Source organism: Lissotriton helveticus, chromosome 11 (genome assembly GCF_964261635.1).
Source record: "Lissotriton helveticus chromosome 11, aLisHel1.1, whole genome shotgun sequence".
Classification (NCBI taxonomy): Eukaryota; Metazoa; Chordata; class Amphibia; order Caudata; family Salamandridae; genus Lissotriton; species Lissotriton helveticus.
In genome coordinates this window covers 4,182,328-4,207,817 of record NC_136072.1, presented here as the reverse complement: position 1 = coordinate 4,207,817, position 25,490 = coordinate 4,182,328, and the positions used below count along the sequence as shown (strand labels likewise).

Below are 25,490 nucleotides of genomic sequence, written 5' to 3'. Positions count from 1 at the left end.
ACTGGGACACTGGTGGATGAAGACACACAATGGTCCCACACTCACTGGGACACTGGTGGATGAAGACACACAAAAGGTCCACACTCACTGGGACACTGGTGGATGAAGAGAAACAAAGTCCAGACTCACTGGGACACTGGTGAATGAAGACACACAAAGTCCACACTCACTGGGACACTGGTGGATGAAGACACACAAAGTCCACACTCACTGGGACACTGGTGGATGAAGAGACACAAAGTCCACATTCACTGGGACACTGGTGGATGAAGACACACAGAAGGGCCACGCTCACTGGGACACTGGTGGATGAAGACACACAAAGTCCACACTCACTGGGGCACTGGTGGATGAAGACACACAAAGTCCACACTCACTGGGACATTGGTGGATGAAGAGACACAAAGTCCACATTCACTGGGACACTGATGGATGAAGACACACAAAGTCCACACTCACTGGGACACTGGTGGATGAAGACACACAAAGTCCACACGCACTGGGACACTGGTGGATGAAGACACACAAAGTTCACACTCACTGGGACACTGGTGGATGAAGAGACACAAAGTCCAGACTCACTGGGACACTTGTGAATGAAGACACACAAAGTCCACACTCACTGGGACACTGGTGGATGAAGACACACAGAAGGACCACACTCACTGGGACACTGGTGGATGAATACACACAATGGTCCCACACTCACAGGACACTGGTGGATGAAGACACACAATGGTCCCTGTTAGACCTGTCAGCCCTAGGGTGGTCTTTCCCTGTGTTTTTTGCCCTTGCCTCATTTTTCCCACCTTCTTTTTGTTGGCCCTTAGGTCTCCGGGCACCTTTTCATGGCTAATCCATGTTAGGGTGCAGGTGCTCTCTACTTCAAACATGGCTGCCACTGGCCCCTGCTACTGCAGCGTGGTCTTTATAGTGTAGCACCCTAGCTGCCAGGAGCAGGCTGGATGCCCATACAATGTTGCAATGCCAGCCACCCCTCCCTTGTCCATAGATAGAGTGGGGAAGCTCCTGGAACCTTCCAGAAGAAAGGCAGAGTTGATTTTTGCCGCCTTAGAGAGTGGTCACCTGACCTGGGCATACTTAAGCAAGGGAGGGAACTTTTTCTAGTCAGTTGGGGCATCACTGACCTGGGGAACCCACGCAGGAGTTTTAGGCGGGAGGGCCAAGCTAGGAACCTATGCTACTGGGAGTGACAGGATTTAGGTGCTGCCTCTTAAGCTGGGTGAGGTGTCCTAGACTAGCCCCCTGATCTGGCCCAGTGTTAGGGAACCCCAGGGTCCATCTGCAGTGACTGAGGAAAATTCATCCAGCCTCCAACTCACCCCCCGACAACTTCAAGAAACCAACATCTAAGGGCGCAGAACCATCCACGCGCCAAGAAGCCTACTTTTCTGTGACCAGAGACTGCTGGGGGATCGACCAGGTACTGGACTGTGCTGCCCTGCGCACTCCCTGCCTTCATCTGGGCCCACCTGGCCCTACCTGCCTCCCCCTGACTGAACTGCTCTGCTGTCCCTGCTGAACTGAGTGCAAAGCACTATATCCTGCTCCCCCCTGTTAAGCGCTGTATTTGAGACTGTCTGTCCTGTCAGGAGTCTGGAGGTTGCCTTTCCTCCTGCTGGCCCGATCTGCTGACTGACGGTGTGAGAAACGCTTTATTCTGACCCCCACTGCCCAGCGCTGTGTCCGAAATTGTCCCTCGGGCCCTCCCGGTGACCCGCGCTGCGAAGCCCCCCAAGCGCTTCCCGGGATCGGTGCTAGCGCTGTACCTTAGCGCCTTGAGGCCCTTGAGGAGATTTGCCCCTTCGGCGTCAGCGCCGCCCACACGACGCCTCAGAGGCGCTGCTGGCCTGTCCTGTGGCCGCCTGCCCCCGCGCTGTGACAAGCGCCGACGTTGAACCCCCCTCGGCGGCCCCCGGTGCCAGGAGAGGGCCGCCGGATCGAGATCTCCGGGCCGCGTTAGGCCTGAAGCCGGCCTGGACCCTGGTCACGTGAGCGGGAGCGCCGCCGCGTCATCGGCCGCGCCCCCGCCCAAGCTGCATCACCATTGGCTGTCCCCGCCGGGGCTTGCTGACAAGGCCCGGCGCTCGGGGAAAGCCGCGCCTCACCTCGGAGGGGGTCGCGGAGCCAGAGAGCCCCCCCGGTCGTCCCCCAAACGCTGGTCCTGCCTCTCTCCGGCGCCGGGGCTCCGGAACTGCCCCCCATGCCGCTCAGGGCCGGGTGAGGCCCCGGGAGGGCTGGAGCTCCTCCTCCTGCCCCAGAGTCCACGCAAAGGCCCCGGAGGGCTGAAGATAAGAGGTAATCCCAGGGGTGGAGGGCGGAAGGCCGGTTTTAGGCCCCGAGTTCGCCCCTCGCCTGGGGGACATTGTGACTGGGCCCTGTTGGCCCCAATGAGCCCCAAATAGTCGCGAGGCCTGAGAAAGGCGTGAGGTGTGCTGGGGGCCAAATACTGTGCATGCCTGGAGAACAGGCTCATCCTGAATTAACTGTTTCCAGCATTTGGTAGTAGGATGATTCACTCCATCAACTGTGGGTGCATAGTGGCAGTTTAGGCTGCCTTTACTGTTTATGCCTGCTTCCATGTTTTCAAGCCTGCTAATGGAAGGGTGATCTTTTTCACTGTGCTGAATTTCTTGCAGGGGCGGGCTTCTACAGTTCCTGTTGGGGTTGAATTATGATCCTCATTGATATATGCCAGTACTATTTTGATGATCTGATTTTGGTTGCAAGACTGTTGATATTTAATAAGAGGAAATGTTTATATTTGCTTCCTGAATGCTAACCCAGGGTTTATGAAGGTACCCTTTTAGCCTGCGGAATAGTATAACGCGACAGGCTGTGTTACTGCAAGTTTTCTGCTTTACTGAAAGTACCTAATGAAATATTTTGCCATTTTACAGGAAATGCATTTTGAAAGGCATACATGAAATGTTTTAATGCGATACTTTAATGAAATGCTAATGCTTTGCTAATGCCTTAATTGCTTTGATCTAAAGCCCATATAAAAGAACTTGATTTTCAATCGCAACTACTGGTGTGGTCTCCATTAGTGCGCCCACTTCCTGTCTCAGTGGATGAGTGTGTTAAGTAGCTGCTTTACACGTAAGCCCCTGGCCGCCTTCCTGCTCGAGCCAAGCTACCCCCCCGGAGAACTGGTGGTCCCAGTTCTTACAGTCCCACACTCACTGGGACACTGGTGGATGAAGACACACAAAAGGTCCACACTCACTGGGACACTGGTGGAGGAAGAGACACAAAGTCCACACTCACTGGGACACTGGTGGATGAAGACACACAGAAGGGCCACACTCACTGGGACACTGGTGGATGAAGAGATAATTTGGGCCACGTGTGTAGAGTCACTTTTGTACAAAGACACACTGGTGCACACTCACCAGGACACTGGTGGACACAGACACACTGCAGAGCACACACAAAAGGGCATTGGTGGACAGCAGGCATGGTGACCTCACCTGTTCTCTGCACCACCGCTTTCACCTGACTGTGCCCGGCGGCTTTGGTCTGGATGACTTCGGTCCCACAGAAGAGCACGTGCCTGCGATAGTCCTCGGCGCTGTGGGTTTTCCAAGGCATTGAGTCATCCATGTGGGGCAGCGGAGTCTTCGTCACAGGAATACTTTCACCTACAATGAATGAGATGGTTTATGTTATAGCACAAGGTGCCACTCATTTCTCGACATCCACCCAGTCCAAGACCAGGTGCACCGCGATGAACCATAATGTGGACCCTTTGGGCGGCATCTAACCATTCAACTTTAGCACTGGCATTTTGAACTACATCTATACATCTAAAGTACTGGCCTTCCGTGTTTCATCTGGACATCTACAGTACTGACCGTGTGCGTTGCATCAAAGTTCTCTACAGTACTGAGCTTGATCGCTGCATCAAAGTTATCTAAAGTACTGACCTTGTGCGCTGCATCTTGACATCCACCCATGGCACTGAGGAGGTGTTCTTTATCTAAACATACATACTACTGATGCTGGGTGCTGCATCTACTCTATTGTACTGACACTGTGCGCTGCGTCTATACATAGATCCATAGTACTGACACTCTATGCTGAAACTATAGACAGATCCAAACCAGATGGACTTAGCTCCCACCCCTGGAGAGGTGGGCGCAGGACAATGACGCCCTTGGACTGGAGAGATTAGATCCGCCCAACAAGAGGCCCTCGCGACGGGGCCAACCCAGGATCAGAGTCGCATGGAAGGAAGACCCACCCGGGGGGCTTTAACCTCCACGGAATCTTCATCTCACTCAACGCTGAGGACCCTGGCACCGTGGAAGACGCCACCGCAGGACGGTGGACCTGCTGGACCAACCAGCACACCGCACAGCCCCAAGGTGGAAGAGTCCAGCTTTGGAGGTTGCAATAGTGGTCAACGCTGGGACTGGCACCGGTTAGGAAATGCTACATGGGCCTGGCCAAGAGAAGCTAAACTGCGCCCTTTGCTCCCGGGCTCCCTGGTATTGTGGTCTGAGGTCACCCCTAGGGGGCGATAGCCTGGCAATGCTAACCCTGAGAGGATCAATAAGTCAGTGACAAGCTAAACCATTCGGTGAAGGCTACTCTGAGGTTGGCATCCATGGGCCCCATCAGGCACCGGCTACTCCACCTGGGTAATGTTGAATTATTTGATGAATAAGGCATTCACTGGTCAGATGCGGGTGTGAGGCTTTCCTACAAAAAAGCTTTGGGGCACTTGATGAAAAAAGGACAATAGGGTGGGTGGCGGATACGGCAGTGACCTGTCCGCCCTGTGGCCCATCGTAGCGGTGTAATGGCACTAATGCTTGAGGGCACGGAGTTGCCCTGTTGGCCGCCTCCTTCGGGAGAAGCCTTTCAGGGGTGAGGCTGGTTGGAAGGAGGGCTGACCCGCTGGTGGCCCGACCCTTCTAGCCCTACCTCGGGTGCCCCGGGGATTATGTGGGGCATAACCAAGACTCACGGGATGCCCCGGCAGGGACCAATGCGCTGTGCGGTCTCTGGAGCGGTCAGAAATGTCTGATGTGTCCGTTTCTCACCAGGTCTTTCCCTACTATTATTTTGCCCCCAAATGGGAATGTAAATAGGATATGTGGAATGCCGTGTTCAGGTTTTCTGTATATTTTGCAACATTTTATATTGTGCAATGTTATTTGTTTACAGTGGTTCTTATACCTATATTATTATTTGATGTAATTGATGTAACTATGCAACCTGTAACTCGTTGATCCTCATGTAAAGCGCTCTGATTCCTCCGGGTCTAGCCAGCGCTATAGAAAACTTTTCACATAACATAAATAAATAAATAAATAAATAAATAAATAAATGAATGAATGGATAAATAAATAAATAAATAAAATACCACTTTATTTCATGTAAAGTAAATTTGCTACGTCCTAACCCAAGAAGTTGAGTCTGTTGACTTTGTGGGGGGGGCAAGGGGACCGCGCAGTTCGTAAGGGTGGTTGACCACATCTCCATTGCACGAGTGAGTGCACTATACTATGTGCTCACAGCGCTTATGCGTCATAACGCTATTGTTGTCCATGCCATTCATTAGGCATGTGCGTGCTTGAAGACGTATCCGCGCACATGCATCTTCACGCATGTCCATGCCTAATTAATGGCATGAGCAGTACAAAAGGGGGTGGTGGTGGACGGAGCATCTGAACCAATCAAACACTCACACCCAGTCAAAAGATCTGGGTTTGATCCATCACCGTTCTTTAGCCCACTCTGCCACCCCAGTTCAGACATGGCCATATGCAAATCAGTCCGACCCTGTGCCTCATGGGAAGAGTCCAGCCCGAACTGCCAAGCCATGCCTTCCCTGGACCGGAAACAAGCTTCCGAGGACCAGTTTCTGGCATTACAGCCGTCTTCAGCCCGGCTTGCTTGAATCCAGTGGCAAAGTGAGCAAGGGACTCACGTCTGAGCATACCCTGCCACACTTATGGCGGCCAAAGCGGTACAAATTTGGGTTGTGGTGGACGGAGCATCTGCATATGGCCATGTCTAACCCAGGGTGGTGTGGAGTGCAAAAAAACGATTTATTTAGGCCCAGATCTCTGTACTGGGGTGAATGTATGACATTGATCTGCATTCTGTCCATCAATTGTTGTTTTTGCATTTGTCACCCCGAATGGGAGGGGTATGCTCAGACGTGAGTCCCATGCTCTCCACACCACTGGAGTCAAGCTATCCTGGCTGAAGACGGCTGATAAGCAGAAACCGGTCCTTGGATGCTTGATTCCGGTCCAGCAAAGACATGGCTTGGCAGTTCGGGCTGGACTGTTCCCATGAGGCACAGGGTCAAGGCTGATTTGCATATGGCCATGTCTGACCTAGGGTGGTGTGGAGTGCAAAAAAACGATGGATTTAGGCCCAGATCTCTGTACTGGGGTGAATGTATGACATTGATCTGCATTCTGTCCATCAATTGTTATTTTTGCATAATTAATGGCATGAGGACCAATTCCTTTTTCTTTTTTTCCATGTACTGATCCAAGATGGCGGGCGCCACTTAGAAGGTGAATAAAAAATACATTGTGAATTGCACTAAATCATATTTGAGCAAGCGGAGCAGCCTGTCAGGAAATGGAAGCTACCGGGTCCTCCAAGAAAAAAGTAAAAAACAAAACACTGCAAGGAGGGACCACGCAACAGAGGAGCAGTGGGGGAGGGGGGGGAAGAGTTGAGGGGGAGTGAGCAGCTCGTTTTCTGGGAAATAAAATAAAAAAGAACCCAGGTGGTGGATAAATGAAGGGAAAAATAGTACTTGAGTAAGAGATAAAGAGAATGTGGTGAGCTGGGTCTGTAACAGGGAGAAGCACACAAGAGAGAGCACAGCACACGAAGAAGAGAGCAACATGGAGAAAGAGGAGAGAGAGAGTGCTTGGTGGGGAAAGCACATGATGCAGAGAGTTGGAAAACACATGCACTCTGGAGGAGTGGTTAACAGAAAGAAAAAAGTAGTGCCCTAAAAGTAAAAAAGGGAAGGATACAAGTCAGTCAGAAGGGTGGTAAAGAAGCTATGCTCAGGGGGGGACAAATACCAAAGGAGGAAGGCAGAGTATGGAGCGCCCGTGTTAGACCTGTCAGCCCTAGGGAGGTCTTACCCCGTTTTTTTGTCCTTTTCGCCTTATTTTTGCCTCCGTCTTTTGTTGGACCTAGGTCTCTGGGCGCCCAACCACTGCAAAACAGTGCTGAGGTGCAGCTGCTCTCTCCCAACAACATGGCTGCCACAGGCCCCTGCTACTGCGGAGTGGCCATTGAATACACGCACTCGTAGTCAGGAGCAGGCTGGGACATCCTGGTACAGTATCTCTGCCATTCCGACTTTTTGTTCCATAGCCTAATATGTGGAAGCTCCTGGAACCTTCCAGCCATGGGAGGGGTTACGCTTTGCCGCCTTTAGAGGAGGGTCACCTGACCTAGGGGTATAAGAGTAAAGGAGGAAACCCTGACTGTTAGTTGGGGCACCACTGGACCGGGGGAACCTCTGCCGAAGTTTAGGTGGTTGGGCCTAGGGGAGGAACCTACACTACTGGGACTGATTGGGCCTAGGCACTGCTGATCTAAGTTAGATGAGGGACTCTGCCAGCCTGCTGATCTAGCCCAGCGAGGGGGAACCCAGGGAACCACCTCCAGTGTGCTGCAGGGAACCATCCTGCCTCTGAAGCCTACCAACTCAACCCCCCCTTCCTTCCACAAGAACTTGCACTGGGACCTGCCATCCGTCTCCCCAAGAAAGGCGCTGTGCCCATCAAGCGCTGTAAGAAAGGAGGGGACTGCCTGCTGTGAGCACTGCTGGGGAATCAACCAAGTAAACAGTGATGTACCACTTAAGCACTTTACTGATAGAACGGTGCTGCTGGCGCTGTAATCTCCAAGCGCTGTGCCCCCTGTGCTGTGCTCCTAAAGAGCTGTGTGCCCACCTAGCGCTGGACTGCTGGATGCCCCAAGGTCCTACTGGGCTCTGCTGGGAAAGCGCTGTGATACTCTTAAGCGCTATTTGGCCCAGAACTGCGATGATCTGTAGCTGCCAGAACTGTGCCCCCTATGCTGTGCTACTAAGTGCTGTGCCCATAAAAGCGCTACCTGCCATCACCGCCGCCGCCCGGTACCTGTGCTTGAGCGCAGTGTCCTTGAAAGCGCTAATTTGCCATCACCGCTGCGAGCCAGGCGCTGTGAGTCTCGGAGGCTGCCTGCATCGCCCGCGTCTGTGGATTCCAGTTGGGCGCTGCTACAGAGTGCGCCTAGGGCCCGTGAATCACCGCTGCAGCCACGGCGCCAGTCTCTACAATTTCCCCCTGCTGCCGAGTTCACCGCCGCTGCCCCCGAAGCCTGGGGAGGGCTGCAGCGGTATTGCTGAAGGCCGCACTGGGCCTGGGAAGCTGACGCGACCACCGCCACATGACGGGGTTGCCAGCCGAGTCATAGGCCATGCCCCCGCAAGCCGCCGTGCAGCCATTGGCTGAGGCTGCCGCGCCACCGCAAGCCCCGCTGTGATTGGCGGCTGGGTGCGCGCCTCTGCCCCACTGCACTCAGATTGGTCCCCGGGCCGGAGGAGACATCGGGAGGCCCAGGACCGTCCCTGAATACAGACGAGGGGGCTCCAGGAGCACGAGAGCCCCAGATCTGCCCCAGAGCTGGACTGAGGAGCAAGGGCCTCCTGGAGGCCACAACCGAAGGTAACACCCCCCGGGGGAGGGGGAGAGGCTGCAGAGACAGCGGGGCTGCCGAGGAGCCTCGTGGGATCAAAGAGGCAGACCCCTGTCCGCTCCTCCTCGCAGGAGACTGCAGCTGGGCCCGGTAGGCCCTAGTTAACCCTGTGGGGCCCCGGGAAGCCTAAAGTAAAAGTGAGAGTGTGGAGAGGTCTGCTGAGCTGGGCACTAGACTGCATTGGTGATTGATGAAATGTGCCGAAGTTAACCCTTTCCAGGGAACAGTTCCGTCTAGCGTGACCTTACTTCGTAAATGTTAAGCATGATTCTGTTGTGCCATGTATGCTTCTGTTGAATCATTCCAATGATCCCCTTGCTCAAGAGATGTTTTAGTGTTGAAACAAGACCTATGAAATGTTTCAGTCAATGAACCTGCTTATGAGGGATGTGATTGCCTCGACTGCACCTACATAATAGCGAGATACCTGCTTGAATTAGCGTTTGAAGGATGTTGACCCCTTTTGTCTGATAAGAAGAGTTACTTACCTGCACCTAGAAGTCTAGATAAAAGTCTTGTTTTAAACAACAATCTGGTGTGGTTTCCCTTTTATTGCGTGTGACTTCTTGGGTCAGTGCGAGTGTGTGCTGCACGTCTGCTTTACACATTGCCTTCGGGTGCCTTCCTGCCTCGCGCCAAGCTACCGCGGTGGAATGGGTGACCCCAGTTCTAACAGCCCTCGAATAAGAAACCATCAGATGAGGGAGACAAGGCCAATGAACGGAAGCAGAGGCCGAGCTGTAAGCACCCTCGTAAGTTCTTGCTACACAAGGTCCCTCATGAGCAGAGCGCTACAAGCAGCCTGCAGGCTAGGCCTAAGAGGGGCGCCCTGCTTAGCAATACTTCCTGACTCAGGCGAGTTGGGGCAGTCGACAGTGGAGGAGCAAAGCTCACTGAAGCCCTCTCCTTGACAGCAGGAGCGGCCCAGGTTCTGCAGAGTCTCAGAAGTCGGACAGAGAGGTTTGGACACAGCTCATGTGTAACCTGCGGCCCATACAGACCTCCCTGACATCCGGACACGGGCGCGCGAGTATTAATCGAGCTGCAGCACTCGGCACTACACCAGTCGGGCTGCAGCAGCAACTTGACCCATCTCACATTATTGAATGGAAATGATGTAAAGATCAACACGGCCAAAACTAAGACCATGTGTTTTACAAAAGGTACGAGGCGACCCCTGAGGTTTATGTGGCGGCTGGACGGTGGTCAACGAATAGAGATTCCCGGGTGTCTTGTGTAGCCACAACCTAGACTTCTGGGCTCATGTCTTGCTGCAAGAATCAAGTGCCGAGTCCATGGCAGGTAGGCTTCTGGGTTTGGATTCTAATTTGAACCATAAGTCTGCAGAAGTGTTGAGAGAGGCGTAAAACACAAAAATAGTCACTCTGTTACCTGCGGCTGCGAGGACTGGCTAAGAAAATATGTCAAGCACTTGCAAATCATAGAAACGGTAAACATCGTTTACCATGAATACTTTTCCTCGCAGGGAATTACAACGCGGTCGTTACAACCACTGTGTTGTAACAACGCATACCATTATTCCGCAAGTCGCACATACTGGAGTTGGAATAGTAAATTACAGTATTCAAACATCCAGCGCCCCCCTCCGCGAGTCATTTTTAAATATAGACTGAGGCGGCTCAACTATTGGGCAGGTCTCCTAAAACCCGAGATGGATCCTTAAGGCATCTTATGAAACTCCACTTACAAGGGACGCATGACTACAACGGGTGAATAACTTCCAGGTTATGGAGGCTTCACTGCCTCTCCCTGCCTGGATTCCCTCTAAACGGGTCTGCGCTCCACAGAAACCAACGTTAAAGCGCTTCACGAGAGAGCGCTCGCGTCAGAGCGCCCTGGATGACGTCCAGAAGAGACTCAACTTGCTGCCTTCCTTGGAGGCGGATTACCGTGGTTTAACCCCTTGCATGCTGCCGCGATTTTGCGCCTGTGAAGCACATTCCGATCGCGGGTGCGGCCATGACGGCCCCCAGTCGTCATCAGCACACGAGCACTGTAGTGCATGACAGCTCTATCTGAGGAATGTTAAGAGTAGGCCTGTGAGGTGGTGGGCCCTGGCGGTCAGATGGACAGCGATTCATCAGGTGGGCGGGACAATGATTCTTGTCCATTTTGTGAGCTTGAAGCTCTGTCACTGGCGCACATTATCGTTTTTTGTGCTTCTTTCAGTAAAACAAGACGCCGCCGGCTCCCGCCGGGCTCCGTTGCATTCGTGAACGAGCGAGTATAATCCTGCTCTGTAATATGTCGGCATGCTGGGCCTGGCCCAAATTCCACTTCATAGTAGATGTAAAGCTGACCTTTTCCCTCAGAAAATAATGCTATTTGCTCTTTGCACCAGGTGTTGACAATGGGTATGTATGTATGTTATTATTTCCTTTTAAATGTAAGAGGTGAATTTGTATGCAGTCTTGCACGCTCTGCCGAATTGTACAACTCGTTGTTATAGTCTACTTTTCTCTTTGTGATGTCTTTTTAACTCTGAGTGAGTTTTCGTGCAGTTTTGCACACTTTTCTGGTATTGCACAATTTATTATAAATCACTTTTTTTTGTCAAATTTGCCTGTATAGAATTTGCATTTAATTTCATTTGCATAGTTACTGAAAACCATTGCAATACAGGAACTTCAATTAAAACCGTAAGAACATATTAAAATGTAAGGTGCACATTTATAATATCCATAAGCATCAAAAACTTTGAATAACAGTTAAAAAAAAAACGTTGGTGCAGAGTGATGCTGGTGTAAGGAATGCCGTCCGTGCAGTGTTTGTTGCCAAATCAACGGCTGCAATCAGTGCAGAGAGGTACTTTACGGTGTTTCTAAGCCGCTAGCCACAATGGGGGCTTCCCAGTTCTCCCTTCGTTGCAGTGGTCTTGGTCCTTTAGTTGGGTCGATGGTGCCAGGATCGCCAGTGTGTAAAGCTGCCGGCAATTCTGAATGTCGAGGCCGACGTAGATCGATTACCGGTAGCTTTGCTCTGAATCCCAGGTTAGGCGTGATCTGAAGGTGCCATTTTCTGCTCGACTCATGCCAGAAATCTTACCAGTCTGCAGTTCGTGGTGGTGCCCCTGGATCGAAGCATGCCAGAACTGCTGGTCTCCTTGAGCGGATTCCCCTCTGGAATTTCAGTAGGCCTGGGCGGTGAACTTTGCTCCGTTCGCAGAGGTTGCAGAGTTTTCTGCACTTCGCAGAGTTCGCTGAGTGCAGAAAACTCTGCTTCGCGATGTGCAGCGGAAACTCCGCTTTGCAATGTGCAGCGGAAACTCCGCTTCGCGATGGGCAGCGGAAACTCCGCTTCGCGATGGGCAGCGGAAACTCCGCTTCGCGATGGGCAGCGGAAACTCCGCTTCGCGATGGGCAGCGGAAACTCCGCTTCGCGATGGGCAGCGGAAACTCCGCTTTGCGATGGGCAGCGGAAACTCCGCTTCGCGATGGGCAGCGGAAACTCCGCTTCGCGATGGGCAGCGGAAACTCCGCTTCGCGATGGGCAGCCGAGTTTTTTCCCCACGTTCGCAATCGCTAACGGTAAGTTTGCATACAAGCGCGAGTTGCAGCTCGGGTAGAATTTGTACCCGAGGGGCAGGAATACCAGCACAAACTGCACTCCACCCTGTAAATCCGCGCCGAGCCCCCCCCCCCCCCCAATGCATCTGAGATCTGCACAAAAATACGTCGTGAGGCTTCTAGGGCGGTTTACCTTTAGATATTGTATGTCTGCGGTCCCTGCAGGGATCGGAGGGGCCCCTGCTACTTGTATTTTTGCCTTTAATATATTTAGTAAGAGTAGCTGTGTTACTAAGAGTCGAGCTTCAGGGGGCGCGCAAATCAAAGATGCACATAAAACTGCACTGTTATCAAAAGACAAGGGAACCCACTAAGTAACCAAGGACCTGGGGTATCAGTTAAGTAAAGGACAGCGGCCCTTGACAGGAGCGAATTGGTAATTCCAATAATTATAGGCCACAATGTGCACTATAATAAACAAATAGTCCAGCCGGACTATAAAATTTATTGAATAATGGAATAATTTAGATTCAACAACCAACAATAAAGCAGAGGGACACAGTCCTGCATCCAGAGTGCTGCACACACAATACACATAACATGTAACTAAGGTTTTTCAGGCATTTACAGAAACAAGAGCAAAAGACGTTAAAGTATAATCGCTTCACATATGCGGAAAACACATGAATTTTAGCACATCATAGTGAACTTAGGCCCAGATGTAGGTAAAAAATATTTACCGATTCTTAATTACCGAATTTTACCGATTCGGTAATTAAGAATCGGTAAATATGAAGGGTGGACATGTAGGTCCATCCAGATGTGCATTTTACCGATTCGGTAAAAATCGGTATTTACCGAATCGGTAAATACCGACCGGTAATGCTCCATTCATTCCTATGGGCTTTGAAGCCCATAGGAATGAATGGGGCATTACCGGTCGGTATTTACCGAATCGGTAAATACCGATTTTGACAAGGGTGCAGGGGGTGTCACTTTGACACCCTCTAGCACCCCCAAAAAAGGGTCGGGGGCCATATGGCAGGCATACCTGCCCTAAGGGCAGGTCTGCCTGTCATATGGCACAGGTGTGCATGCACACATGTGCATGCACACCTGAATCGGTATTTCACCATCAAATTGAATTTGATGGTAAAATACCGATTTCTTAGGCCTTGTGGGACTCATAAGAGTCCCACCTACATATCAATTTTAACGAATCTGTAAAAATACCGGTCGGTAAATATACCGACCGGTATATTTACAGAATCGGTAAAATTACCGATCAGTAAATTTACCGAATGGTAAATTTACCGATTCTGCCCCCTACATCTCAAAATCCTTTTACCGGTCGGTAACGGCCGAATTCGGCCGTTACCGACCGGTAAAACCCTACCTACATCTGGCCCTTAGTGTTTAAACACATATTTAGTCGACGGCGTTTCGATCCAATCCTCAATAATGGATCATCATCAGGACATTTGATAGGTTGCCTGAATTAAAAGGCCTTATGATTAAGGTAGGTGCGTAATAATTGGTAATTAGGCACCGGCATCGGTCGGGACACAGTGAGATTGGAGTGACCTAGGTAGGCGGTTAACCCACGAATAATGGTATCCCAAGGGATCAGACTTTTAGGTAAGCCGTGCTGCCGCTGGACGGGCAGTCATCGGTCAGCCATGTGGTACAATCGATTTCCAAAACGTAACCTGGGAGCTTCTAGGTAAACAGTCCCTTGTAGCGAAGCGTGGTAGCTAACGTACGGGCTCCTGATGTTCACAGTGGAACACGCAGCAACATCCCGGTGCCAGGTCGCGCCGTGGAGTCTCGGAGCCCTTTTTTCGTGGGTTAACCACCTACCTAGGTTACTCCAATCTCACTGTGTCCCGACCGATGCCGGTGCCTAATTACCAATTATTACGCACCTACCTTAATCATAAGGCCTTTTAATTCAGGCAACCTATCAAATGTCCTGATGATGATCCATTATTGAGGATTGGATCGAAACGCCGTCGACTAAATATGTGTTTAAACACTAAGTTCACTATGATGTGCTAAAATTCATGTGTTTTCCGCATATGTGAAGCGATTATACTTTAACATCTTTTGCTCTTGTTTCTGTAAATGCCTGAAAAAACTTAGTTACATGTTATGTGTATTGTGTGTGCAGCACTCTGGATGCAGGACTGTGTCCCTCTGCTTTATTGTTGGTTGTTGAATCTAAATTATTCCATTATTCAATAAATTTTATAGTCCATAAAACTGCACGTCATCACCCGTACGGTGACGACAAACAGAATAAAGCCCCCGCCGGGCTGTCCGTCCAATCAAGGGGAAATAAACTAATATTCATCTATGGAAATCACGGTTTGTTTACAAGCGCCGGGTGGCTCGCGGCGGGGCCCTGGCGTGGATGTAAGCAGCGCACACCCTCTGCCACGGGTGTGACACTCCAGCAGGAGGGGCACCCTCGCGTCTGGGCCCTCGGGGGCCACAGCCAGAGGAAGGTACACCAGAGGCAGCAGGTGGGGGCTCCCTTCAGCATGAGGGCCCCCCTGCCTCTGGGCCCTCAGGGGCCACACCTAGAGCCAGCAGGTGGGGGCTCCCTTCAGCAGAAACCGGTCCTCGTCCGTCCCTCACCACCCCTTTTTGTACCCCATCAGCAGGAGGGACCCCCTGCCTCTGGGCCCCCAGGGGCCAGAGGGAGGCACCACAGAGCCAGCAGGTGGGGGCTCCTTCAGCATGAGGGGCCCCTGCCTCTGGGCCCCCAGGGGCCAGAGGGAGGCACCACAGAGCCAGCAGGCGGGGGCTTCCTTCAGCAGGAGGGGCCCCTGCCTCTGGGCCCCCAGGGGCCAGAGGGAGGCACCACAGAGCCAGCAGGTGGGGGCTCCTTCAGTTGCGCAGATCCCGGCGGCTCTCGGTTTCAATGTGTGATTTTTCTCATTTTCAGACCCGCGGCGGGGGCGCGCCTCGACGAGACCTCACTCGTGGGATCCCGGCGCGCCCCCGGGGGCGGGGGGAGGCTTCACATACCAGACATCGCTGTCAATGGCTGGGCTCGGGGCGCAGGTCCAGACAGGGCCGAGCTCCGGTGATTCTCGGCTTACAACCCACGAGACAGGACGAGTTACTGCCAAATACGCAGAAGTGGCCCCGGGCCCTCCAGGGGCCGCGCCCAGCGCCTCACCTGGCCTCACAGCGCCCAGCGCCTCCACTGGCCTCACAGCGCCCAGAACCTCCACTGGCCTCACAGCGCCCAGCGCCTCCACTGGCCTCACAGCGCCCAGCGCCTCCACTGGCCTCACAGCGCCCAGCGCCTCCACTGGCCTCACAGCGCCCAGCGCCTCTACTGGCCTCGCAGCGCTGCCTGCTCTTCCACAGCCCCCCCCCCCCCCCCCTCACCTTTTACATGATTTGCCCAGAATCACCGGATGTCGAAGTGAAGCTGGGACTTGAACGTGGATCCCAAACACCGGCCCAGGCACCGACTGTCCTCAGCCAGAGGCCCAGCAACGACCAGGCACCGGCTGAGGGGTCTGTGGCCGAGGCCAGCGGGGGGGGGGGGGGGGGGGGGGCAGAGCACAGCTCAGGGCACAGCTGAGGGCTGCACAGTATGTATGGGGGGGGCACTCTCGGTCACCCCTCCCTTCACAAGACAGAGTTTACTCTCTCCCACACGCACTGTCTGCAAACAGTGAACCTCTCACCACGAAGTATTAAAAAGTATCTACAGCTTCCTCAAAATCAAGGCAGCCATCGCCAAAGCAAGCCTGCACAAGGGGAAACCCACCATCATACAATACACGAGCAACCTCAATAGGACAGAACACCAAACAGCGCACATATACAAACTCCTGAGCCCCCAAACATCCTCACTGAACGCAAAAGCAACTACATTCTGGGAAACACTGTACACGAGACACCTCAGTGAGGAAGAACAGGGTAGACTATGGAGGTGAGCCACAACAAATAAAATCACACCACAACTGACACAGACAAAATACTGGCTCCTACATAGAGCCTTCTGGACTCCGGCCAAACTCGCAGAGGCAGGCATAAGGGACAGCGATACGGGCTGCAACTGCCACAGGGGGACAGGGGACCTACAACACCTCATCTTCGACTGTCCAAAAGTCAAGACGTTCTGGATGAGAGTGAGTGACCTCATCAGCACGACCATAGGGAAGAACATACAGCCAGGCTTCATAGGGATAGCCACAGCATTCATGGCAACAGACCTATGGCCCGATGTAGGTAGGCAAATACAGGTCGGAAACGGCCGAAAATACCGATTTTCAGCCGTTTCCGACCGGTATGTGAATATTGAGATGTAGGGGCATGTAAAATTACAGAATCTGTAATTTTACAGATTCTGTAATTTTACCGATTCGGTGAAATACCGAATTGGTAAAATTACCGATTCTGTAATTTTAGATGTAGGTAGCACTGTTTTCAGTGCTACAAGGGTTTCAGAATTCGTTATTTACCACCAACTAGAAGTTGGTGGTAAATAATGAAAACCCTTTAAAAAGCATTTTTTTTGCTTTCCAAACGCTGCCATGTTGCAGACATACATGCCCTTAGGGCATGTATGTCTGCAACATGTGCACCCATGCACAATTGAGGGGTGCAACAGGGTGTCAAAGTGACACCCTGCCACTCTTCAATGTTTCCTCCAATTACCGAATCGGTATTTTCCGATTCGGTAATTGACATTCATTCCTATGGGCCTCCAGGCCCATAGGAATGAATGGCAATTACCGAATCGGTAAATACCGATTCGGTAATTACCGAATGTTACCGATTCTGTAATGAAATCGGTAAAATTACCTAAATCCCTATTGCCAGTTCTTAAATACCGATTCGGTAATTACCGAATGTTACCGATTCTGTAATGAAATCGGTAAAATTACCTAAATCCCTATTGCCAGTTCTTAAATACCAAATCGGTATGATTCGGTATTTAAGAATCGGTAATCTGGGATTACCTACATCGGGCCCCTAGAGAACAAAGAGGAGAGAGACCTAGTAGACATCCTCCCTTTCTCTTTCTTTCTCTCTTCTCTCTTTCTGCATTATAATGTACTGTATGTAACTTCTGATATGAAACTTATATTTTAACAAAAACATTTGAAATTAAAAAAAAAACATATTAGTAAACTGGAAAGACACAGCCAAGGCAGCATTCAAAAGCTGGGTAAACTGGGTCACCTTTCTCAGAGGCGCAGACAACATCACTGGGAAATTCTCACCTGGCCACAACGCTAAGAATTAAATTGTGGGCGGCCCTGGATGAACGCCTGGAGGTACAAAAAACCCCCGTAAACACACACACTGCACACTCTGCCAGCAAGCAGCCACAGCTAAGAGCTAAGAAGGCAACACCGAGACCCCCCCGCCTCTTTCTTTTCCCCCTCTCACACTCTCCGGGGGGTTTACAGACCTACAACCCGAACAGCCTATACCATGTATGATTTATGTACCCATGGAACCATAAAATGCATAATATCTCCCAGCTGTAACACCCCCCAGTATCACTGCATCACTACTGTACTGTATTGAAAATCTTCTAAATAAAAAACTTTTGAAATAAAAAAAAAAAAGTATCTAAGAGCAGAGCAGACTTACTGCAAAACGTGTCCAAAGAGGCGGCATTCGCTTAAAATGACCCCGGTCTGAAGCACTAAAGGTCACACGACCGGCACCCTTCATGCTGTGGTGAAAACTTTACAAACACAACATCTTCTAAAGCTCCACAAGCCCAAGGTTTGTAGCGGGTGCGCACCGTCGTCAATGTGGCCACGCGGAGACGATTCTGTCTCATACCTGGATTATTGATTGATGGATAATACCTGGGGGCAGGGTTTATAGTGTTCAACAATGGCGACCTGGGTTTATATATCGTCGCCGATGGATGACCAGAGTATAACCAGCCTTTTGTCCAAGTGTCGACAGATGGCTGTCCTTTTGTTATTCTCCGGGGTGGACCATCCCTGTGTGTCCCCATGATGGGCGTCGACGTGTGGGACACATCGCTACATTTGAAGATTGTGCGGACTACACAAGGCCCGCCCTCGCCAGCGTTGTGTGACAACTTCTGTCCCGGTCACTTTATTTATTTATTTATTTATTTGTGCATTTTTATATAGCGCGGACTTTACCCGAAGGTGTCAGAGTGCTTCACAATAGGAACAGAAAAGATACATGAGAACATTCCTGCCCACTCCTCTGACACTGAATTGTGGATGGAAAAAACAGTCTGACCCAGGGTGGTGTGGAGTGCAAAAAAACAATGGATTTAGGCCCAGATCCTTGTACTGGGGTGAATGTATGACATTGTTCTACATTCGGTCCATCAACTGTGTTTTTTTGCATTTGTCACCCCGCGTGGGCTGTGTATGCTCAGACGTGAGTCCCGGGCTCTCCACACCACTGGAGTCAAGCTATCCAGGCTGATGAAGGCTGAAAGCCAGAAACCGGTCCTTGGATGCTTGATTCCGGTCTGGGAAAGACATGGCTTGGCAGTCGGGCTGGACTGTTCCCATGAGGCACAGGGTCAAGGCTGATTTGCAATTTTGGGAATTAGTCAGAGCCAGGGGCAAACCCATGGATTCCCTTGTAACATGCAATATCCCTGAGGTTTCATGGTTTAACCATTTTCCAAACTGTACACTGTGGCATTGGGTGAGGGGGGAGATCCTTCTGAAAAATTGTCAGTGGACTTTTTTGGGCTAAGTGAGGACCTTCTGTTTACAGGGAAGGAAGTAGAGGATGCAATTTCGTGTCTTATCCCAAATAAAGCTGCGGGGCTGGATGGGCTACCCGGGGATTTGATCCGCATTTCTACATTAGAATGGGGAAAGCTCATTGCATCACTACTTAATGCAAGTTTTTATGACGCACCTCTCCCAGGCTCCTGGATGGGCGCTGAGGTCGTCCCAATTTTTAAAAAAGGGTGTCGGGACGACCCAGCTAATTATCGCCCTATAAGTCTACTGGATTCCTCGCAGAAGGTAGCAGGAAAGGTGGTTTTGGGGAGGGTGTTGCAGTGGGTAGAGGAGAATAGGATACTTTCTGATTTTCAGGCAGGTTTTAGGTCTGGCACCGGGACCATCGAGCAGTCATTTCGCCTGCTGTTGCTATACTGGAAGGTGGTCGTGCTAGGCAAAGGCAGTCTGTATCTCGCCTTTATAGATTTGCGGACTGCCGTTGACCTAGTGCCCCGCAGCCGTTTATGGAGGGTCCTATCTGATTTGGGAATGCCACCGTACCTATTATCTTTGATAATTAAGTTTCACGCAGAAAATTTTGCTCAGATTCGGTGGGGAAATCAGGGCCAAAAGACCGCTAGAATAGCTGTAAATAGAGGTGTCCGTCAGGGCTGTGTTTTAGCCCCCACCCTGTTTTCATTCTATGTTAACGGTGTGGTGGAGCATCTCTTACAAAATCCTTCAGATGCTCCATCCCCGGCGGGCAGGAGAATACCCACGCTTCTATTTGCAGACGACACCCTCTTGATTTCTAAGACTCCGGTCGGGCTGCAGAGCCTCCTTGATAGGTTCCAATCTTTTTGTGACTCGAGGGGTTTAGAAATTAACACCGGAAAGACCAAATATTTGGTCTTGAATCCCCCGAAGAAAATGGGCAGGCCACCCGTGCTGAACTCAGTATCCCTAGAAAGGGTCAAGGAGTTCGACTATTTAGGAATCCGCCTCTCTGACACCATGAGGTGGAATTGTCATCTCCAAAAAATGTTGCTAAATCATAAAAGGGTGGTGGGGGCCCTGCTTAAAGAACAACGGTCCTCTGGTACTGGACATTTACAAGGCCAGAGGCGTGAGTGCGGCGCTTTACGGGGCGGAGCTTTGGGGGGCGCAGAATGTGGATCAGCTGACTTGTTCGGAAAATAAATTCTTGAAGGGTTTAATGGGCCTTCCTTAGTACCCCCACCCTTCCCCTATTCCTCGACATGGGCTGTCGCTCTATTAAAGATCAGGCAAGGTTGCGCCCTCTACTCCTCTGGACTCGTTTATGGAGAGGTCCGGAACTCGCTAGTTATGCGGAGGGGCTAAAAGAGGTTTTATCAATGTCTGGTTGGCACAAAATAGGATGGTTGAGGGATGTGAAGTGTTTACTTGGAGAGGTGGGTCTTGGAGAGGTCTGGCAGTCTAGGTCCGCACCGCCCAAGTCTGTTTTGAAACAATTGTATTGGAATTGGGTAAGGGATTCGAGAAATTCTAACCTTAATGTATGTAGATGTACTGTCGAATTCCTATTATTAAAGGAGGTGGCATCGCGAGAGCCCTATCTCGATATTATCTCAAAACCCAGAGATAGGGCCTTATATTTTAAATTTAGAATAGGAGTGCTGCCCGTTTGCGAATTGACCGCTAGATGGAAGTCACCTGTACAGACTACTCCTTTTTGCCCATTCTGTGAGACTAGGATTGAGTCGGTCCCTCACTTTTTATTTGTATGCCCTGCCTATAAAGCTCCTCGCCTTAGGTGGCTGAAACCCCTATGTAAAGAGTTAGGTACCAGACAATGTAGCGAGGCCTTACGTATCCTAAAATCTGACACACGGCCCCTATTTGTCTGTGGCATGGCAAAGTTTTTAAATTGGGCATGGCTGATTAGGTCAAAAAGGCTTTCTTGTGTTGTTTAATTGTGGTTTTAAAATTGACAATTTTATGTAATTTATTGCTGCCATTCGTTTTTTTGAATTTGTATAACTGTCTTTTATGAATTGGCTTTTTTATGCATTTTAAAACTGTACTGTATTGCTTTTAAAGATATGTTCCATATCCAAATAAAGCCAACTTTGACTGACTGACTGATTTGTATATGGCCATGTCTGACCTGGGGTCGTGTGGAGTGCAAAAAAACGATGGTTTAGGCCCAGATCTCTGTACTGGGGTGAATGTATGACATTGTTCTACATTCTGTCCATCAACTGTGTTTTTTGCAATTTTCACCCAGAGTGGGCTGGGTATGCTCAGACGTGAGTCCCAGGCTCTCCACACCACTGGAGTCAAGCTATCCAGGCTGAATGAAGGCTGATAGCCAGAAACCGGTCCTTGAATGCTTGATTCCGGTCTGGAAAAGACATGGCTTGGACTGGACTGTTCCCATGAGGCACAGGGTCAGAGCTGATTTGCATATAGCCAGTGTCTAACCCAGGGTGGTGTGGAGTGCAAAAAAACGATGGATTTAGGCCCAGATCTCTGTACTGGGGTGAATGTATGACATTGTTCTGCATTCTGTGCATCAAATGTTGTTTTTGCAACAGCTGGTTTCCTCTCCATGGTGTGCGCTTGGGCAACCAGAGACAGCCCCACTGCACTCAACATCTGTTTGTATTACAGCCCTTCAGACTGTGTGCGTGTGCGTGTCTCAAAGGCTCACACATGCCCAGGGCCGTCACCCGCACACAGCGTGAACAGACCACGTCCTAGACGGAGAATGAGGCACGTGTGCGGCTTTGATCAAAGCTGCCATTGTGAGGGCACGTGCTTTGATGTGTTTTTAATTATATATGACTTTATTAAAAATCCCCTTTTCTTCTGAGCCCAGCAGGGGGCCGCGTTAATCTGTCTTTCAATTGACCCTGGTGAGATAAAACCTTAATTCCCGCGCGTGCCTCGACTGGGCAGCTTCTCAAAGGGGCATTTAATGCAGGAACAGGGCAGGTTCTTTCTGAGCGAGGGTCACCCAGACTCTGTCCATGCATTGGGCCCCTCATGGAGGAGTCTGTTCATAAAACGCATCATCACCTGGCGCTTTGGGGTCAGGGAAGTGAAGCAACAGAGCTTTCAACATGTCTGAACACTTCTCAGCAAGAATGTCCCGACTCTGAACAGAAGGGGCCAGGAGGGGTGCAAACCATGTCTTACACGGGCTCATACCACACAACAGTCTGTTCTATGCCATACACCACCCTTATATTACACAGCAGACCGTCCCTTCCCTCACTCCAGTCTCATATTACACAGCAACCCATTCCTTCTCTTACTCTAGTCTCATATTACACAGCAACCCGTTCCTTCCCTTACCCCGGTCTCATATTACACAGCAGCCCGTTCCTTCCCTTACCCCGGTCTCATATTACACAGCAACCCGTTCCTTCCCATACCCCAGTCTCATATTACACAGCAACCCGTTCCTTCCCTTACACCAGTCTCATATTACACAGCAACCCGTTCCTTCCCTTACCCCGGTCTCATATTACACAGCAACCCGTTCCTTCCCATACCCCAGTCTCATATTACACAGCAACCCGTTCCTTCCCTTACCCCGGTCTCATATTACACAGCAACCCGTTCCTTCCCTTACTCCAGTGTCATATTACACAACAGAACATTCCTTCTCTTACTGCAGTCTCATATTACACAGCAGCATATTCCTTCTCTTACTGCAGTCTCATATTACACAGCAGCATATTCCTTCTCTTACTGCAGTCTCATATTACACAGCAACCCATTCCTTCCTTTACTGCAGTCTCATATTACACAGCAACCTGTTCCTTCACTTACTCCGATCTCATATTACACAGCAACCCATTCCTTCCCTTACTCCGGTCTCATATTACACAGTAACCCATTTCTTCCCTTACCCCAGGCTCATATTACACAGCAGACCGTTCCTTCCCTTACTCCGGTCTCATATTACACAGCAACCCATTCCTTCCCTTACTCCGGTCTCATATTACACAGTAACCCATTTCTTCCCTTACCCCAGGCTCATATTACACAGCAGACCGTTCCTTCCCTTACTCCGGTCTCATATTACACAGCAACCCGTTCCTTCCCTTACTCCGGTCTCATATTACACAGCAGCACATTCATTCCCTTACTCTAGTCTCATATTACACAGCAACCCATTCCTTCCCTTACTCCGGTCTCATATTACACAGCAACCCATTCCTTCCCTTACTCCAGTCTCATATTACACAGCAGGACATTCCTTTGCTTACTCCAGTCTCATATTACACAGCAATCCATTTCTTCCCTTACCCCAGTCTCATATTACACAGCAGCACATTCATTCCCTTACTCTAGTCTCATATTACACAGCAACCCATTCCTTCCCTTACTCCAGTCTCATATTACACAGCAGGACATTCCTTTGCTTACTCCAGTCTCATATTACACAGCAATCCATTTCTTCCCTTACCTCAGTCTCATATTACACAGCAATCCATTTCTTCCCTTACCTCAGTCTCATATTACACAGCAGCACATTCATTCCCTTACTCTAGTCTCATATTACACAGCAATCCATTTCTTCCCTTACCCCAGTCTCATATTACACTGCAGCACATTCATTCCCTTACTCTAGTCTCATATTACACAGCAATCCATTCCTTCCCTTACTCCAGTCTCATATTACACAGCAACCCATTCCTTCCCCTACTGCAGTCTCATATTACACAGCAGCCTATTCCTTCCCTTACTCCGGTCTCATATTACACAGCAGCACATTCATTCCCTTACTCTAGTCTCATATTACACAGCAACCCATTCCTTCCCTTACTCCGGTCTCATATTACACAGCAGCCCATTCCTTCCCTTACTCCAGTCTCATATTACACAGCAGGACATTCCTTTGCTTACTCCAGTCTCATATTACACAGCAACCCATTCCTTCCCTTACTCCAGTCTCATATTACACAGCAACCCATTCCTTCCCTTACTCCAGTCTCATATTACACAGCAACCCATTCCTTCCCTTACTCCAGTCTCATATTACACAGCAATCCATTCCTTCCCCTACTGCAGTCTCATATTACACAGCAGCCTATTCCTTCCCTTACTCCGGTCTCATATTACACAGCAGCACATTCCTTCTCTTACTGCATTCTCATATTACACGGCAACCAATTCCGTCTCTTACTCCAGTCTCATATTACACAGCAACCCATTCCTTTCCTTACTCCAGTCTCATATTACACAGCAGCACATTCCTTCGCTAACTCCGGTCTCATATTACACAGCAGCCCATTCCTTCCCTTACCCCAGTCTCATATTACATAGCAATCCATTTCTTCCCTTACCCCAGTCTCATATTACACAGCAACCCATTCCTTCCCTTACTCCAGTCTCATATTAGACAGCAACCCATTCCTTCCCCTACTGCAGTCTCATATTACACAGCAGCCTATTCCTTCCCTGACTCCGGTCTCATATTACACAGCAGCACATTCCTTCCCTTACTCCAGTCTCATATTACACAGCAGCACATTCCTTCGCTTACTCCGGTCTCATATTACACAGCAGCCCATTCCTTCCCTTACCCCAGTCTCATATTACATAGCAATCCATTTCTTCCCTTACCCCAGTCTCATATTACACAGCAACCCATTCCTTCCCTTACTCAAGTCTCATATTACACAGCAACCCATTCCTTCCCCTACTCCAGTCTCATATTACACAGCAACCCATTCCTTCCCTTACCTCAGTCTCATATTACACAGCAATCCATTCCTTCCCTTACACCAATCTCATATTACACAGCAACCCGTTCCTTCCCTTACTCCGGTCTCATATTACACAGCAGCACATTCCTTCCCCTACTCCAGTCTCATATTACACAGCAACCCATTCCTTCCCTTACCTCAGTCTCATATTACACAGCAATCCATTCCTTCCCTTACTCCAGTCTCATATTACACAGCAACACATTCCTTCGCTTACTCCCGTCTCATATTACACAGCAACCCATTCCTTCCCCTACTCCAGTCTCATATTACACAGCAACCCATTCCTTCCCTTACCTCAGTCTCATATTACACAGCAATCCATTCCTTCCCTTACTCCAGTCTCATATTACACAGCAACACATTCCTTCGCTTACTCCCGTCTCATATTACACAGCAACCCATTCCTTCCCCTACTCCAGTCTCATATTACACAGCAACCCATTCCTTCCCTTACCTCAGTCTCATATTACACAGCAACACATTCCTTCCCTTACTCCCGTCTCGTATTACACAGCAGCCCATTCCTTCCCTTACCCCAGTCTCAAATTACACAGCAATCCATTCCTTCCCTTACTCCAGTCTCATATTACACAGCAACACATTCCTTCGCTTACTCCCGTCTCATATTACACAGCAACCCATTCCTTCCCCTACTCCAGTCTCATATTACACAGCAACCCATTCCTTCCCTTACCTCAGTCTCATATTACACAGCAACACATTCCTTC

General features: G+C 50.2%; 1 protein-coding gene across 1 annotated transcript in view; it reads right to left on the bottom strand.

Moving 5' to 3' along the window:
- LOC144791841 (putative cation-transporting ATPase 13A4) overlaps nt 1-25,490 on the bottom strand; it is a 350,880-nt gene that overhangs the window by 139,545 nt on the left and 185,845 nt on the right. The window contains exon 10 of the mRNA XM_078666620.1: nt 3,495-3,665. Within this exon, the coding sequence (XP_078522746.1) occupies nt 3,495-3,665 (171 nt within the window). The remainder of the gene's footprint in view (nt 1-3,494; nt 3,666-25,490) is intronic.